General features: G+C 43.8%; 1 protein-coding gene across 2 annotated transcripts in view; it reads right to left on the minus strand.

The window, feature by feature from the left end:
• Positions 1–14305, minus strand: part of LOC119198310 (guanine nucleotide exchange factor VAV3) — a 74113-nt gene that overhangs the window by 56150 nt on the left and 3658 nt on the right. For both annotated transcript variants that reach the window (XM_037455292.2, XM_037455290.2), the window contains exon 2: positions 6061–6177. In XM_037455292.2, coding sequence (XP_037311189.2) covers positions 6061–6177 — 117 coding nt within the window. The remainder of the gene's footprint in view (positions 1–6060; positions 6178–14305) is intronic.

The raw sequence follows: 14305 nt of genomic DNA on the forward strand, positions 1-14305 counted from the left end.
CGGCTGATATGAAAAGTGACTCCGCTGGTGGCTGATGTCATGCAGTCAGTTGCTGGGAGTCCATGGATTAAACATAGAGCTTGAGAGGGAGTTATTTCAAAAATAACTCCAACTGCCATAAAGTAAGTGAAGCATGGGAGTTTGTAGAGTCAAGGTAAAGACAATGTGATTTTAGAGCGCATTGTTCTCCGGTAAACACACACTTGGATATGTATCTAAAGTGTAGACTGAACTCAGGTGAAAATATTGGTGCTGAAACACATCTCTGATGCCTTTTTAAAATTGTTTTCTCTCCCATTTAGAAAATAAAAAAGTAATTTAATGTGCAGCCTCAAAACCCAGATAATGTTAATCGTATAAAAGCTCATCATACAGCATGAGACTTCCTTGGTTAAGCTACGCGCTTGCATTTGATACCGCTGTATTATTGATCAGAAACAATCACCTCCCAGAAATGATCCAGACTGCCAACTTTGCCCTGGCAGACAAGGGGTAACTGATACTGGTGTGCCAGGGAGCCAGCATTCCCAATACACATGGAATGCAGCCGTTATTAATGTTACCGCTTACGCCTGCATTTGATCAAATGTTCGTCAGAGAAAGGTCTGTTGTGCAGAAATCTCTCAATAACATCAAACTGATTCATTTTGCATTTGTTCATCTAAGGAACTTTGCCACAGTGGCAGGTTTCTACCGGTTTGAGGTCCACATTACTGTGCTTATAAACCTACAGAAACTCAATGAGGTCTGTGTAATTGTATCTTCTTTTGTGTTTGTCGCAATAGAAAGAGAGCAATTGAAACGGCATTTAGACGTTTAATTGGAAAGTAAGGCTCTGCACTACATGCCAGAATAATAGATCTACAGTAAGTGGGCTCACAGCTCTTTTGAAAATGTAATTGTAGGTCTAACCTACTGACACCTTTGAGGCTATATCTTTAAACCTCTTACACCACAGCAGAAAGACTTCTGTGCGGAGGACCCTCTAAAAGCCAATATGTGATGTTTCTAATAAAAGAACAACATCATCCTAATAATTGACCATCAGCTACACTTTTTTTCCTGAAGGAAGCTACTGCACAGCGGCCTCTAAAGCGATTGTAGAACCGCGGTACTGCAGCTTTAAGTAGACACAGTAGACACACCCCAAGTGTCCTTTAGCTCGTAGCAGACATATGATATCTGACCGCACGCGTCTGCAGGGGAGAGTACAGCTGAAGGACAAAGGACAGACAGAGATGATGGGGCGGCTGCTCGGCCTTATGTGCGTTTCCGTGGTTTAATTTATCACCGTCAACTGAGGAGGAAGACACTAATCAATAAACCCTTCCCCGTCTGCCCGCCTCTTCCTCCTCCATCTTTGCTTTCCCCTCCCCCCGGGGGTTCCATTTTCAAGCCCCCCCACCAAAATAATCAGAGTCTTCTTCCACCTAAAAGAGACGGTGGTAGTAAATGGTGATAGAGAAGAGCCCATGGGGACTGAGTTGACACTGTTGTTGTATGCAAAGGTCAATTGAGAGTAACTCGTGAGGCTTTTAGACATGTTTTGTGCTTAATTTAGCAGTAGCGGGATTGGGTTGCCAGTCCCCACAGAAGTCTCCCTTTACCGTCTTTGCTGGAACCAACCGACTTCAACACAAGAGTAGACGGGGAGGAATATTTCAACATTCGTCTGTGTCTGATTAATGGACCCGCCACACAGTATCTGCAATGAACGTGCAGATGGCCGAATAGAAAGCAGCTGCAAAAACAAGAGCAGGCCGCATCAATCCTTATTGCCAGATGATCTGCATATTGTCGGGGCTCAACACATGCAGGTCCGGCATCTCCAACCCATCTAAAGGAAGTGGCGATGCAGAACAATTTGCATAGTCTACCAAGAATCGTAAATCAACCCGTCTTATGGATGTTAAGTACGGCCTTTAATCATACTTTTTATGTACTTATATTATACTCAAACAAAAAAAAGAAATATGACCCAAAGCATTGTGGAATTCTGCGTATATGCTTTCTTCTTCTTGAAAATGCATCAATTTTGAAACTGGACAATAAATAAAATGCTGTTATAATTGAGGGCCCCTGTGGCCGTTTCACTGGCGTGCTTTAAGCATAAAATACAACATTACCTGGCTTTTTTAGTTGATCTCACTGATCATCTCAACACCCTGAACAAAAGACTACAAGGCAAAGAGCAGCCGGAACCGCAGCTGCATGCGCACGTGGACGCATTCCGTGCGAAGCGAAACTCTCGATGTAGCGCACTTCCTCACGCTGACCACGATCAGATGCGCCTTTCCAAATGCTCTCTGCTGAAATGGGACAACATGTGTCTGTGATCACATCTCTCGTGAAAGAACTCAGTCAGCGCTTCCAAGGTTTTCTGTCATAGAGAAGAAAATCACCCTGTTTTCACTGGATGCAGAGAAGTGGAGGCGAGTCGGCAATTAGAACTGATCGAAATGCGTTGTGATGATTCTCTGAAGAATCCGCATCAGCTTCTGTCCCTACCTGACCTCTGCTGGAGCTCGGAAAAGGCAGAGTTTCCTCCTGATGAGACAACAAACGACGAGTCCATTCTCTCTGTTGATGCTGAACAACAGCAGACCGAGAACCAGAATGACCGACAGCCATCTCTGTGACGTCCTCGCATCTCAACCAGCAAACTGACAGCTGGCCTTTGGACCAAAGCGCAGCATCACTGCTCCCACACAACCTTCTTCCCATTACAGTTAGGTAAAAATATCATGTAACATTTTTTAACAAACGTTAATTGATGTGTTAACAATCCCAATAATGTATTTGTGTAATAAGCTTAAAATATTTCACATCCCCTATTTGTCTTCTCGTCTGTCCCTTCATGCAGGAACCAATCTGAGGCTGTCAGAGAATGACCTGCCATCCTTTTTCGTAAAAAAATAAAATCAAAACCTATGGAGAACTACGATGGAGGCTTTTTTTTCTAACATTTTAAATGATCAAACATAATTTACCTGCATTTGATTGATGTTTCTAATATCAGTGCATTACCAGTGAGGCAGTATACCTCACGTCTTGTGAGTGGCTCAGTCCATCGTATAGTTTTTTCTTTATATGGCCCTTGGGGGGAAAAAGTTCTTTATTGTTTTAATTAAATTGTGTTTTTTCAGTTTATTATACGGTTTCACACTGTTTGAGAGAAGAATGTCCTGCTCCATCCCAGAGATTCCATGGTGTCACTTTAACGGCCACTTCAGTAGTGAAAGAGCTGGTTTCAGCGTGTTGCTAAACGGAAGTGCGCTGCATTATTTAACAGGTCAGTCTATGACACCACTGTTTTTCCAAGTACCAAGCAACTGTCCGTCATGAGATTGGAAAGCTCTTGTCAGCACTGTTTTTTTTTGTTGGAAAGAGCTGATGTCAGGTGACGGGAATTAGCTATAAAATAGAAGTGAAACCTTTAGTCCTCCACAGCGTGTATTTTTCGATCGTGTCACAACGAGGATCCATGACGTCTTCACACGAGTCTTAGGTGATTTGGGGGAACGTCAGCAGAACTATAGATTTTATTTACCGCATGTAGACATTGTTTCTTGAAGTGTAAAAAAATGAAAAAATGAAAAATTGAAGCGAGAAGGCTACTGTAGCTCCCGATATCTTCTCTAAATAACTCCTGCTCCTTCTCTGCCAGGTACGTACCAGTGTGTGAGCATGCCCTGTGCAGCCGAGTTTCTGTTCTCCCTACAGGGCACACACAACCCTCCATGTGTCTACAAGACAGATGTGCAAACCAGATGTTCCTGCAGAGAGGGGAAAGGGCTACAGACAGACACGCTGCATTTGTCAGTTTCCCTTCCACTGCACCGGCACCGGCAGCTACATTTCATCAACAAGAAACTATGGAATATCAGGTGATTGGCAGCATCTCCCATCCCTCCTTCTCCTCGCTCCGTTAGACTCTGCAGAGCCAGCCGAGCGAGCATTTCGGGGGCCTGCTCGCTGTCTAATTTCCCGAGATGTTAAATTCACTCTGAGCAATGTGGGATTCACTCAAGAGAGTCGTCGTAATGTTGTGCTCGAGCCAAAAGAAATCACTGTGGGAAATAAGGAAGATATTGCACGAGGGAAAAAGAGTTTATCATCTCATCCAAAACTGGCCAGGAAGAAAGGGAGAAATTGTTTTATTTAGTGGAGATACCTCAAAATATATTTGTTAGACGGGACTGATATCGAAAGAAAACTGCTTAAACAACTGGAATATTTAAGCAATAGATCAACATTAGGGGAAAAACCCAATGATACATCTCATAGTATGAGTCATGTACTTTATGTTTCTTATTAGAAGGGGGGGGGAAGAGGGAAGTTAGCGTAGGTTAGCATACTGCACAACTCGTCTGCCGTTGCAGAGACATAAAACGGCCTTACAGTACTTTAAGAGTCAATCAAATGTTCATCAATAAAAGTTCAAGTAGTTTGTTAAATCTGCAAAACAATACATTCTCTCTTAAGAAGATAATAGCTGTTTTTACACGTACGCTAGATTTCATGATTGTGAAGCTCCTCAGATTGATCCCACATTTTGTTTTGGCCACTAACTATATGCTTGTACTACGTGTGACCTTTTCCAGAAGCAGCTTGAACCTATGAACCCTTGTCCCATGACGGTTGGTTTCTTTGAATCCAATTTCACAAGAATGAGAAATTCCACAGAGCACTTTTTGGGCGTTTGAGTTTAAGAAAGAAGCTTTGTTTTGTAATATCCTAATATTTTGAAATTCACTGAGCCACTGTTTGGTCTTCAATTCTTTTTTGAAAATATTTCCCGACAAGTGGTGAAAAAGGGAACTTGCCGAGGTCCAAAATGTGATTTTAATTACATGACAATTAATAAATCGATTATTTAATTTTCTCAGCTTTCTTGAACCAGCTCAGCACAACAGCAAAATGAGCAGCAATAAGAATAAAAAGGTGCTGCTGGTCATATCTAAACCCTTTTTCATTTCCCTTATCTGTTCATATTTTTCATAAGATGTGCAGTGTATTGTCCCGGGAGTGGCTTTTTTTCATCCATATCACATTGTTAAGAGGCCGCCTGAAGTCCTGGAATGACATGCCATTAGGTCAAAGCCTTCATTAAAGGGTTGGTTTAGGCGGTCAATGTTTCCAACAGTCCAATTAAAAAAAAAAACGTCTGCGGTTCCGCTTCTCTCCTCCCTTCATCCAAACATTCCTTTGTAATTATTATCACAATGTTTCACTTCTGATATGAAGGACGTGACGATTATATCACTTTGCTTTGTTATTATTATGGGTCAGAACCACCGCCTGTGGTTTACTTTTGAAAATCTCACCTGATTAGAAAATGAGCGTCTCTTGATGTTCTAAATCAAATAGAAGACCGTTCTAAATCTAAAACAAAGATACACGGCCCTGTTGTCTCATAAACGCCTAACAGCATGTGCACCAGCGTCCGGCAGCTTGTCCTCTCTCTCTCTCTCTCTGTCTCTCTCTCTCTCTCTCTCTCTCTCTCTCCTAAGTGAACCTCCTGTGGACTTCACGAGGGCAGCAGCGGGGCTGTCAAGGGGCCGCAGACAGCTTCACAGCACTACGAGCCGAGTCCTATCAAAGTAATGAACCTGACGCCAGACTTGTAACCCCTCGTAAAGCTCTGCGCGCCGAGGTGTATTCACTCTAATGAGAGGAAGCCATTAAACTGCGGGGTCATGTCGCTGACTTCAGCTTTAGCTTGGAGTTTAGGAGTGTGAGGAAAGCTGCAATATTAGGACTGTGTTGATTAGCAACAGCGTTGTCAGTAAGGCCAGCTAATGATCCTGAAGGCCCCTAAAGTTGCTGTTACAGTGAGAAGCACAAAAAATGGGTTTAAAAAAGAAATGGAAAAAGCCGGTTAGAAAGCGGTTGATATGTGCACCAAAACCAACGTTCTAATTTAAAACCTGAAGTTTAAGATAAAGCGGCTCTTTGTAAATCATTTTGAGAACGTTCCACATTATCCACAGTGGGCCTAAAAGCACACGCAGCTAATTCTGTTCACTCTCTGGGGACAGCTGGCAAACACAGCCTTACCTTTCCAAAGTCTCTGACGTCAAAAAGGTCAAAGGCCTCGAACAGCTCGCTCTTCTTCATGCCGAATACGTCGCTGCACGCCACCAGGAACGTCCTGATGTTCTTCAGGCACAGAAACTGTGTTGGGAAGACAGAGAAGGTTCATCTGTGAGTGAGTCATTGAGCAGTAAACATGCGCAATTTCTGACGTTTTTTAAGTATTTCTTTTTCATGTATGCTCTTAACGCCACGGAATGGGCTCACATGCTGCTGTTCTGCCTGCTACAGCGTAGCTTTCACTGTCTAACCGGGGCAGGCAGCAGAGCACCTCCTAGTCCCACTGGAGGACCTAGGCTCTAAAACATAGATTCATTGCTGTTTACGGGCCCCGTGAGGGCTTCTTGTTTCATTGATATCATGTTTCCCGTGGAAATAGAACAGTGGAATGATGGGTAATTAGACAGAGATGATTTATCCGACCACGGAGACAGATGCATTGGGCCGACTAGTAAAGAGTGACGTAGCTGCAGTAGAAATGTCATTTAGATTTCTCACTTCTCTGTTTAGAGATGATCATAAATATTTGGTTTGTCATTTTTGTCCTGCAATGTTATGTTAATTATCAGCTGAGACATCTGGAATAACCCACGTTTGATGCGTATTTTGGTTATATGTCAGACAAATAAGAGACAACAAGAACAATAAAGCTCCCTGAGAAAGACCAAACTCCAAATGTTGTGAATGAAGCTTTCATAATAAATTCAGGGGAATTCGGGGGTCTGCTTTGGTGAATTATGTTTCTAAACTCCTCATTGTGTTATGATCATTTGAGCCTAATGTCCAGAGATGGTAACAAGGTTGTTGCCGACGCTTGATTACAGGCCGAAGCTGCGAGTGCACCTTTACCTGAGCAAATTGAATCAAACAACCAATAAGCAACTTCTCCAATAAACAAGGTCATCCACACATGTGTGTTTTCTGCCTTGTCTGCATCCTAAATCAAACTCTCGCTAATCGTGTCAATGAGGCTTCATCCAGAAACAATTCATCCAAATGATGCAGCAGTTAACCCAACGAAACCCATAAAAATGACTGTGAGCGGGGGGGGGGGGGGGGGGCACAATATTAGGTGTGGCTTCCTGAGGTGGTTTGCTCTCCTTATGAAGAGTGACGGGCAGAAGTGGAGCGAAAGGTGTCAAAATATGGTAGTTGGCCAACGCATGTGTGACTTAAGCCGCTCGGCCTTCCTGTAGTTGATACAGAATGGAACAAAAAAGAGGGCTGGTGAAAAGGGGGGTTTTAGAAAAGAATGGAAAACACTGTGAAGAAAAGATTTAAAAGGTGCAGCTTTTAAAAATGTGAATGCTACATTATTATTATTGTAGTACGGGAGGAATGTAGCAGCCATTCCAAAGGCAACACTATTCTGTTTTTAGATTGTTTAGTCATTTTGTCTACAGCATGACTTTTAGTTTAGTAACTGCATTTACCGCACTCCCTATCTAACCTCATCTCAAACTCTCCAGAGATACTTATCCATATCACATTGTCTCATCGACTCCTTCTCCTTTTTCTAATTCTTGGGTAACGGGTTTACAGGAAGTCGATTTCATTAGGCTTTTCCTGTTTCTCAAAGAGAGCACAACCCTGTGTCATACAGTCTGCATGTGGAGCCCACACTCAAAGGCCTGACTGCAACCGTGTTTGACAACTGAAACTTAACAGCCGTGAATAATTGAGTCAGTGTCGTCTCCAAAATACAAAATATCTCTGGAGAAGAAGCTGCTGGACTTCTTCTGTTATTCGTGACACACCTTTGCACGGCCATACATCAAATATGAAAAGCCTTTCCACTCCGATTGAATTAGGCTTTACGGGCGGCTTCACAAATGTACAGAACCCCGCCCCCCCCCCGCCCCCCTCACCCCACCCCCCCAAGTCGGTGAGCTCCAGATAAGAGGAAGCGCGAAAGCAACGAGTGAATAATATTGAATGTTTACGCTTGTACACATCACGTCCTTTTATCAGACAAGCACATCTTGTCTGCCCGGAGTCTCTGAGGAGTCCCAGAGGACGTTGGCATATTATCTGAGGGAAGCAGCTTCAGAGCGCGCATGTGAAAAGACAGTGTCTCTGCGCTACACTGGGCTCAAGACAGGAGAGGGGGAATTGTATTAACAAGAGTGTAGCAGCATGAGGCAAGCAGTAACTGTTCCGCTGGGAGCTTTTCTGTTGCATTACTGACTCTGTGGCTAAAGGATGTGAAGTGGCTCATGTGTGTGTTTGCACATCCGTATCCTCATGCATGCAGCCTGAAAATGCATTTTTTTTTGTCCTTTCCTTCACATGCATGTGAATACAAATGTATTTAGAATTTGCTTGTTACGATGATTATTTATTTTATGTGGAATACTTTCTCTGCTGATGAGATCAATTGCACTAGCAAGTCTGTCCACTCAAAATGAAGCCGCAGCCAGCAACAAGTTGGCTTGGTTTGGAACAAAGACGCGACCTGGCTATATGTAGTGTTGTGGTAGTGGTAGTGTAGTCTAGTATTTTTAAAGCTCCCATCTGACAGCACTGCTCTGTCTCCATTACTGTCATTAAAAACAGGTTGAACAAATAAGATACAACATGCTTACACGTTATAGTGTACGTTGAGACAGGCTAGTTGTTTATGTCCTTATACTAAGCTAAGCAACCTGGCTTTTGACTCATGTTTAGCATACAGGCAGCTTTCAATTTTAATTTCAATTAACTCTCAACCCAAAGCGACCGAAAAATGTCCATTTGACCGGGTTTTATTTGTTTAAAAGTTGAAATACGATGCAGTTGAAAGACCTGGAGAAGCTAGTAAGTGGGCCCTTAGCTAAGACTTCATGGTTCAAAACTCAAAAGCATTTTAGAAATGACTGCTATAATACATTGAGGTGTACATATACATATATATATGTCGGTGGGTAAGACACCTATCACCTCTTTATGCATTTCAAAGAAACCTGCAAATAACGGTAAATACAGATTATGCTGCGGCGTCTTAGCGGGGAGCTCCAAACACCCGTGTTGATGAAAATGCTCAGCTTACAGAGGACCAGTGTATGGAGGCTTTGGAATCCCACCAGGCCAACCATCTGGAATATGAGGGGAAGAAATATTCCTGTAAGACAAGCCATCTCGCTGCCGATGAGCCAGGTCGTGCTCTGTATCCACAATAAGTATCCAATTTCTGCTTAAGTATTCCTAGTTACAAGTCAGAGCTCCATAGCAACAAGCTGGAGCCGTTTATGGCCCCCGTGTGCACTGTGGAGCTTAATGAAATCCTGCTCTTGTTCTCTGCTAGATTTACGCAATAAAAGAACTCGTCTTTCTTAGTGCCTGTTGAGCATCAATTAATAGCAATCAAATAGACGAGTCTCTTGCAGAGGGAATAAATGCCGCTGCAAACAATCAAATTAGATCATTCGGGGCTCGCTCTGTACTCAGTAGTGTGGGGAAAGTAAAGAGGGGTACGGTTACAAGGAACCCATGCTTAAGCAATGTTAAGGGGGGAAAAAAAACGCTAAAAAGAATGATATGTCCGCCAGTTGAAAACCCCGCCTGGATTACGTTGCTGAGACATCGTCTCCGGAGTGAATGACATAACGTGCACACGCCTGGCCTGTAGAGCTCTTTTGTCGAAGGCTCCGTAAGTCATCACCAGTGGGTGACACCTATCGCAGTCCAAGCCACGAGGTCACATCCATGTCACGCTGGAGCTTCTGTCAGCTGTGTCCAGGAAACAGGAGGTGGAACGCAGTCGAAGGTCTGACGCCCTGCTGCTCTCTCTCCCACATTCAGAGGCTGGGCCATTGTGGACGTTACTGCGCAGCAGCTTTTCAATTGAGGAAAGAAAAAAAAAAACACGCTCAGTGAATCCACGGTTGTGCTGAACTTTGAAAGGAGTGGGGATTTGGTTGCAGTGAAAACCCACATGATTGAAAAACACGGACCTGCATGCAGATGGTCTTTCCACTCGCTTTTTCCGGGCACTTTCGTGACTCCGAATATCCCCCGCTAGTTAGTGACAGCCTCTTTATCGGCCCTATAACTTCTCACGTTTCCTGTGAGGGACCATTATGTTTTGTCAGGAGGTTTTTTTTGGTGAGGAGAGGACATGAAAGTCATCTGTGTTTGCAGGAGATAGCTCTCTGGGAGGCTCCTGCTAATCCTTCCATTCAGTACGCTAATTGTAGCAGAAAAATCATTGTCCTAAAGAAAATGAGAACGTGTGGCTTCTTAAAGACTAAATGTAAATGCTGCCCTATTAAAAAATGTTCTTTTAACAATGAACCAATAGATGATCACGTGACTCGCACATAATAATAACCTGAAAAGCCATGATAGACCAAATATATGCAGCCTTTTCAGCAGTTAACAACCGTGATTACAGTACACACTGAAAGCCAAAAGCAATAAGTCACTTTTGCTTTGGCAAGCAGCAAACCTGCCTTCCAGCCATCATCAGCATCATTGATAGTGTGTAAAATAAAGCCCAACCTGTAATGAAGGTGTTTTCATTAACACGCCTTAACTAGAGATGGCACATGTTTAAAAAAAATACCAGCGTGGTTGGTAATAATAACTGTTCCAATGCACTGAAATCACTTCACTTCTTGATCATCTCAGAGTCGTCGGAACGACATTTTCATACATGGAGGTCACCGAAACGGCGAGATCAGCTAAAATGTCAATTAAAGTAAAAAATCACGTAAAGGATTGAAGATGACAGAAGACCTTTGTGATATTTCCACCTCCCGGCACAGGGAGGTTCTGGCAGCCGCAGCCTGGATATCTTTGTCTCCCTCACAGAACCAGATAATGCACCAAGGCGTATAGTTCTCATGTAATGACAATAAAGGCAATAAGGGAAAAGCCAGCTCCCTTCTGCTGTAACTCCCCCACAACACCAATGAGTGTCTAAGAGACCATTTTCCATTAAATCCTGGTTTTAACCCCGATGACCCCACTTATACACTACGCTTACTCCAACCCCCCACTAGATAAAGGAATCGAGTTAGTGTTACTGTGTGAGATACCAACCTCCCTGGCTACAGAGACCTAGGCCAAATACTTTTATCTCGAGTGTGTGTGTGTGACCAGCTCAAAATTGAAGGGTGAACAATAAACGAAATGTTCACTCTGAATGGTCAAACACTGCAGCAGGATGCCTCCTCCTTTCCCACTGGGTCATTCTCCTTGAAAGATTGTGTTAAAAAGGTGTGAATAATGCTCGGCTCTGCCTTGTGTGTGTGTGTCCATTCAGGTGTGGGATTGGACTACAAAATCACATGTGTTCACATTTGGGGGTCTAAGATCCTAAAAGTAGAGCCGTTTTGATTTGATTCATACATTTTATTGTATTGTTTCTCCTGATCCACTGTGTGTGCTCTGTCATACATATTAGGAGCCACTGCTATTCCTATTGCACCCTTTCCCTCTCTGTCTCCATCACACAAAGACGGACACTCCTCTTTCCAACCAGACTAGTCATCCATCACTTCCACCGTGAGCCAATCACAGCAGTACGCTTCATACATCCGTCTCTACTGAAAAAGAATATGCTCTGCAGCAGGCGATCCTGGGTCCTCACACTTGCGCCACGCCCGCGTTATGCATCTCACACAGACAAACAGCACACAGGTTCATTACGATCTATTTGGATGTAGAGGTTTTAGTTTTTGAACCAGCTTTCTGTAGAGCTCGATCCTGTGGCCTCCACCTCTTCCACTGTAGTGAACCTGACAGTAAAAGGTTGCAGACACACTGCTGCTGGCTATTAACATGGTTGTACGTTGGTATCATCTGGAAGGAAATCTACCATTCCTGACTGCTCACTGACTCTGCTCGAAACCAAAAAAGAAGGTCACAACCACCATTACCATTTGCACAATTCTACCGTGTGCTGTTTGGTCTCCTCTCGAGTGTCTGAGCCCCTGTCTCCACTTAAAATGTCACTTACGATGAAGTTTGTTTTGCCAGTGAAGAAAACAGTCAGTATTGACTGACTGGGAGCTTTCAGAGCACTCAACAGTGATTAACTGAACCATCCGCGGACAGATTGTGTAACATAATAAACATTGATTGCAGGTGCATTCTCCACCGCCGCATCTCCTAATAATATCAGCGTATACATTATCCATACTTTAATGTGCACTAAACTATAGCCTTTACCGGTTGGCTGTGGTGCAGCCTTGTTTCCTTGGTGACGGAATGGAAGGTCAGTTCGCCCCCCGTGCACGTGTTCGTGCACGAGTGAGGTGCATCGCAGTACAGTCGTTGCAAACGTCTGCATCCACGTCACTGTGCATAAAGCAGAAATGCGTGTCATGGCGCCATGGAACAGATGCAACGCGGCGCGACTGCACCGGGCCGGGAAGGGGAGGCGACGGTGCCTTGCTCTGACGCGCCATTCATGGCTGCAGTAATGTGGTATTTACACACTGACAGGTGCAATCCTTTCCTCAAAGTGAAGCCACGAGGGTGAGGCCGAGCCACGGCAACTCAAGGGTAGTCATCAAGGGGACTCGTGAGCTGTGTCTGAATCCTCACGCTGCATACTAAAAAACGTGCGATGTCAGGTGTGAGCAATATCTAAATGCAAATCCACTGGGGCAAAGGTATGAGTACGCATACGATATCGCCGAGAGTATTAAGTATGCTTCCTGTTCACAGAGAAACAACCCAGAATAGGACAGAAAAAGAAGCGCAATAGCTGCAAGATCACACTATGACTGGATGGGGGAAAAAAGCGCCACTAACTGCATACAGGCCTTTGACGTCGAGTTGAGAAGCTGAGCTGTGAAGTACACTAAACGCTTCACATGTTGCTCTGTGGTTTGCCATTGCCACAAAAAAAGGAACATCCCAGATATGAATTAGGTATGCTTTACTGCGGAACAAATCACAGAATAGCACTGGTTTGAGTAACGGATGACTGCATCGTAACTATAGACTACTGTTTGCACACAAAGTGGAGGCTGGGGGCTGCAACCACTACCATAGAGATAATATACAGTGGATCTCATCCAAGAGTCCTGATGCGGATTACATGTGTATGCCTGTGTTCACACACACACACTCACATGCAGACATCTACAAGGTATTATCAGCCTCTTTTAATGCCTCACGTGATTACACCTCACTTATCTATGACCCTTTTTCAGATTTTTCACCGACTGCCGTCAATTTCAGTTGCCATGACAACCCCAAAATAGCTTTTATCCCTCTCTAATTACACGTTATTGCCTAATCTGAAGTCTAACCCAGTCAATTGCACTCTTTTTTGTTATTCAATGTTTTCACACAGAATCTCAATCTGTCATGTCGAGCCCATGTGACTTGAAGGGATGTTATTGTGCACAGACCTAAAGAAAAATCAAGACATTTCTTTCTCTGTCTTTCTCATTCTCCCACGCTCTCTATCTCTCGCTAACTTTAGTCTCCGCGAGTGAAGAGAGAGCTCCGGAGCCTTTGAAGCAGGCAGCACGGAGTGTCTGTGTCTGTGTGTGTGTGTGTGTGTGTGTGTGTGAAGCAGGCATTTCTCCTCATTGTTCCACGTCACCAAATTTGGATCTGGGCCTGATAAAATATACATACTGTACGTACCGCGTATAACGTATAATATTATTGTCCGTGCCATTGTGCAGATGGAATTGGAGCGGTTTACCAATTTGAAACGACTCCCCTGCGTCACACCTGTCAAAATAAAAACCCCTAAAGGCAAATCAACTGCGCTCTTCATCTGCACACCACTAGAATGAACTGATGATTCATTCATAAGTGGTTAATTAAGTCTTCCTTGCATCTCTATGCTGCTTTTGAATATGCAGAAAATCAATGGAGCCTTTCTCTCTCGTCTTTTGGTGCATGACGTACTTTCCTGCTCTGTGCGAAAAACTTTCTGAGCTTGACGCTCGTTAAAATTAGAAACCGACTGTTACCTCGTTTCACTTTCTTTCATGCCGGCTCAATGAAGAGAAAAACGTTTTTTTTTTTTGTTTTGTTTTGCAGCGTGAAGAGCGTGGCGGCTTTTCTCACCATTGTGTCTGACATGAGCGGAGCGCTTTAGTCTGCTCTTGATCGGGGGGCATGTTTAGTTCCACTTCCTTCCTCTTTTCCATTTCCTGATTTTTTGTGCTTGTCGAGGCTCACGGCCTATGTGAGGTCTGTGCGAGAGCAACAGCAGCGGCCTACAATCCTGTGTCATGGAGAACAAGGCAGGCAACAG

This window comes from Pungitius pungitius, chromosome 19, assembly GCF_949316345.1.
Source record: "Pungitius pungitius chromosome 19, fPunPun2.1, whole genome shotgun sequence".
NCBI lineage: Eukaryota > Metazoa > Chordata > Actinopteri > Perciformes > Gasterosteidae > Pungitius > Pungitius pungitius.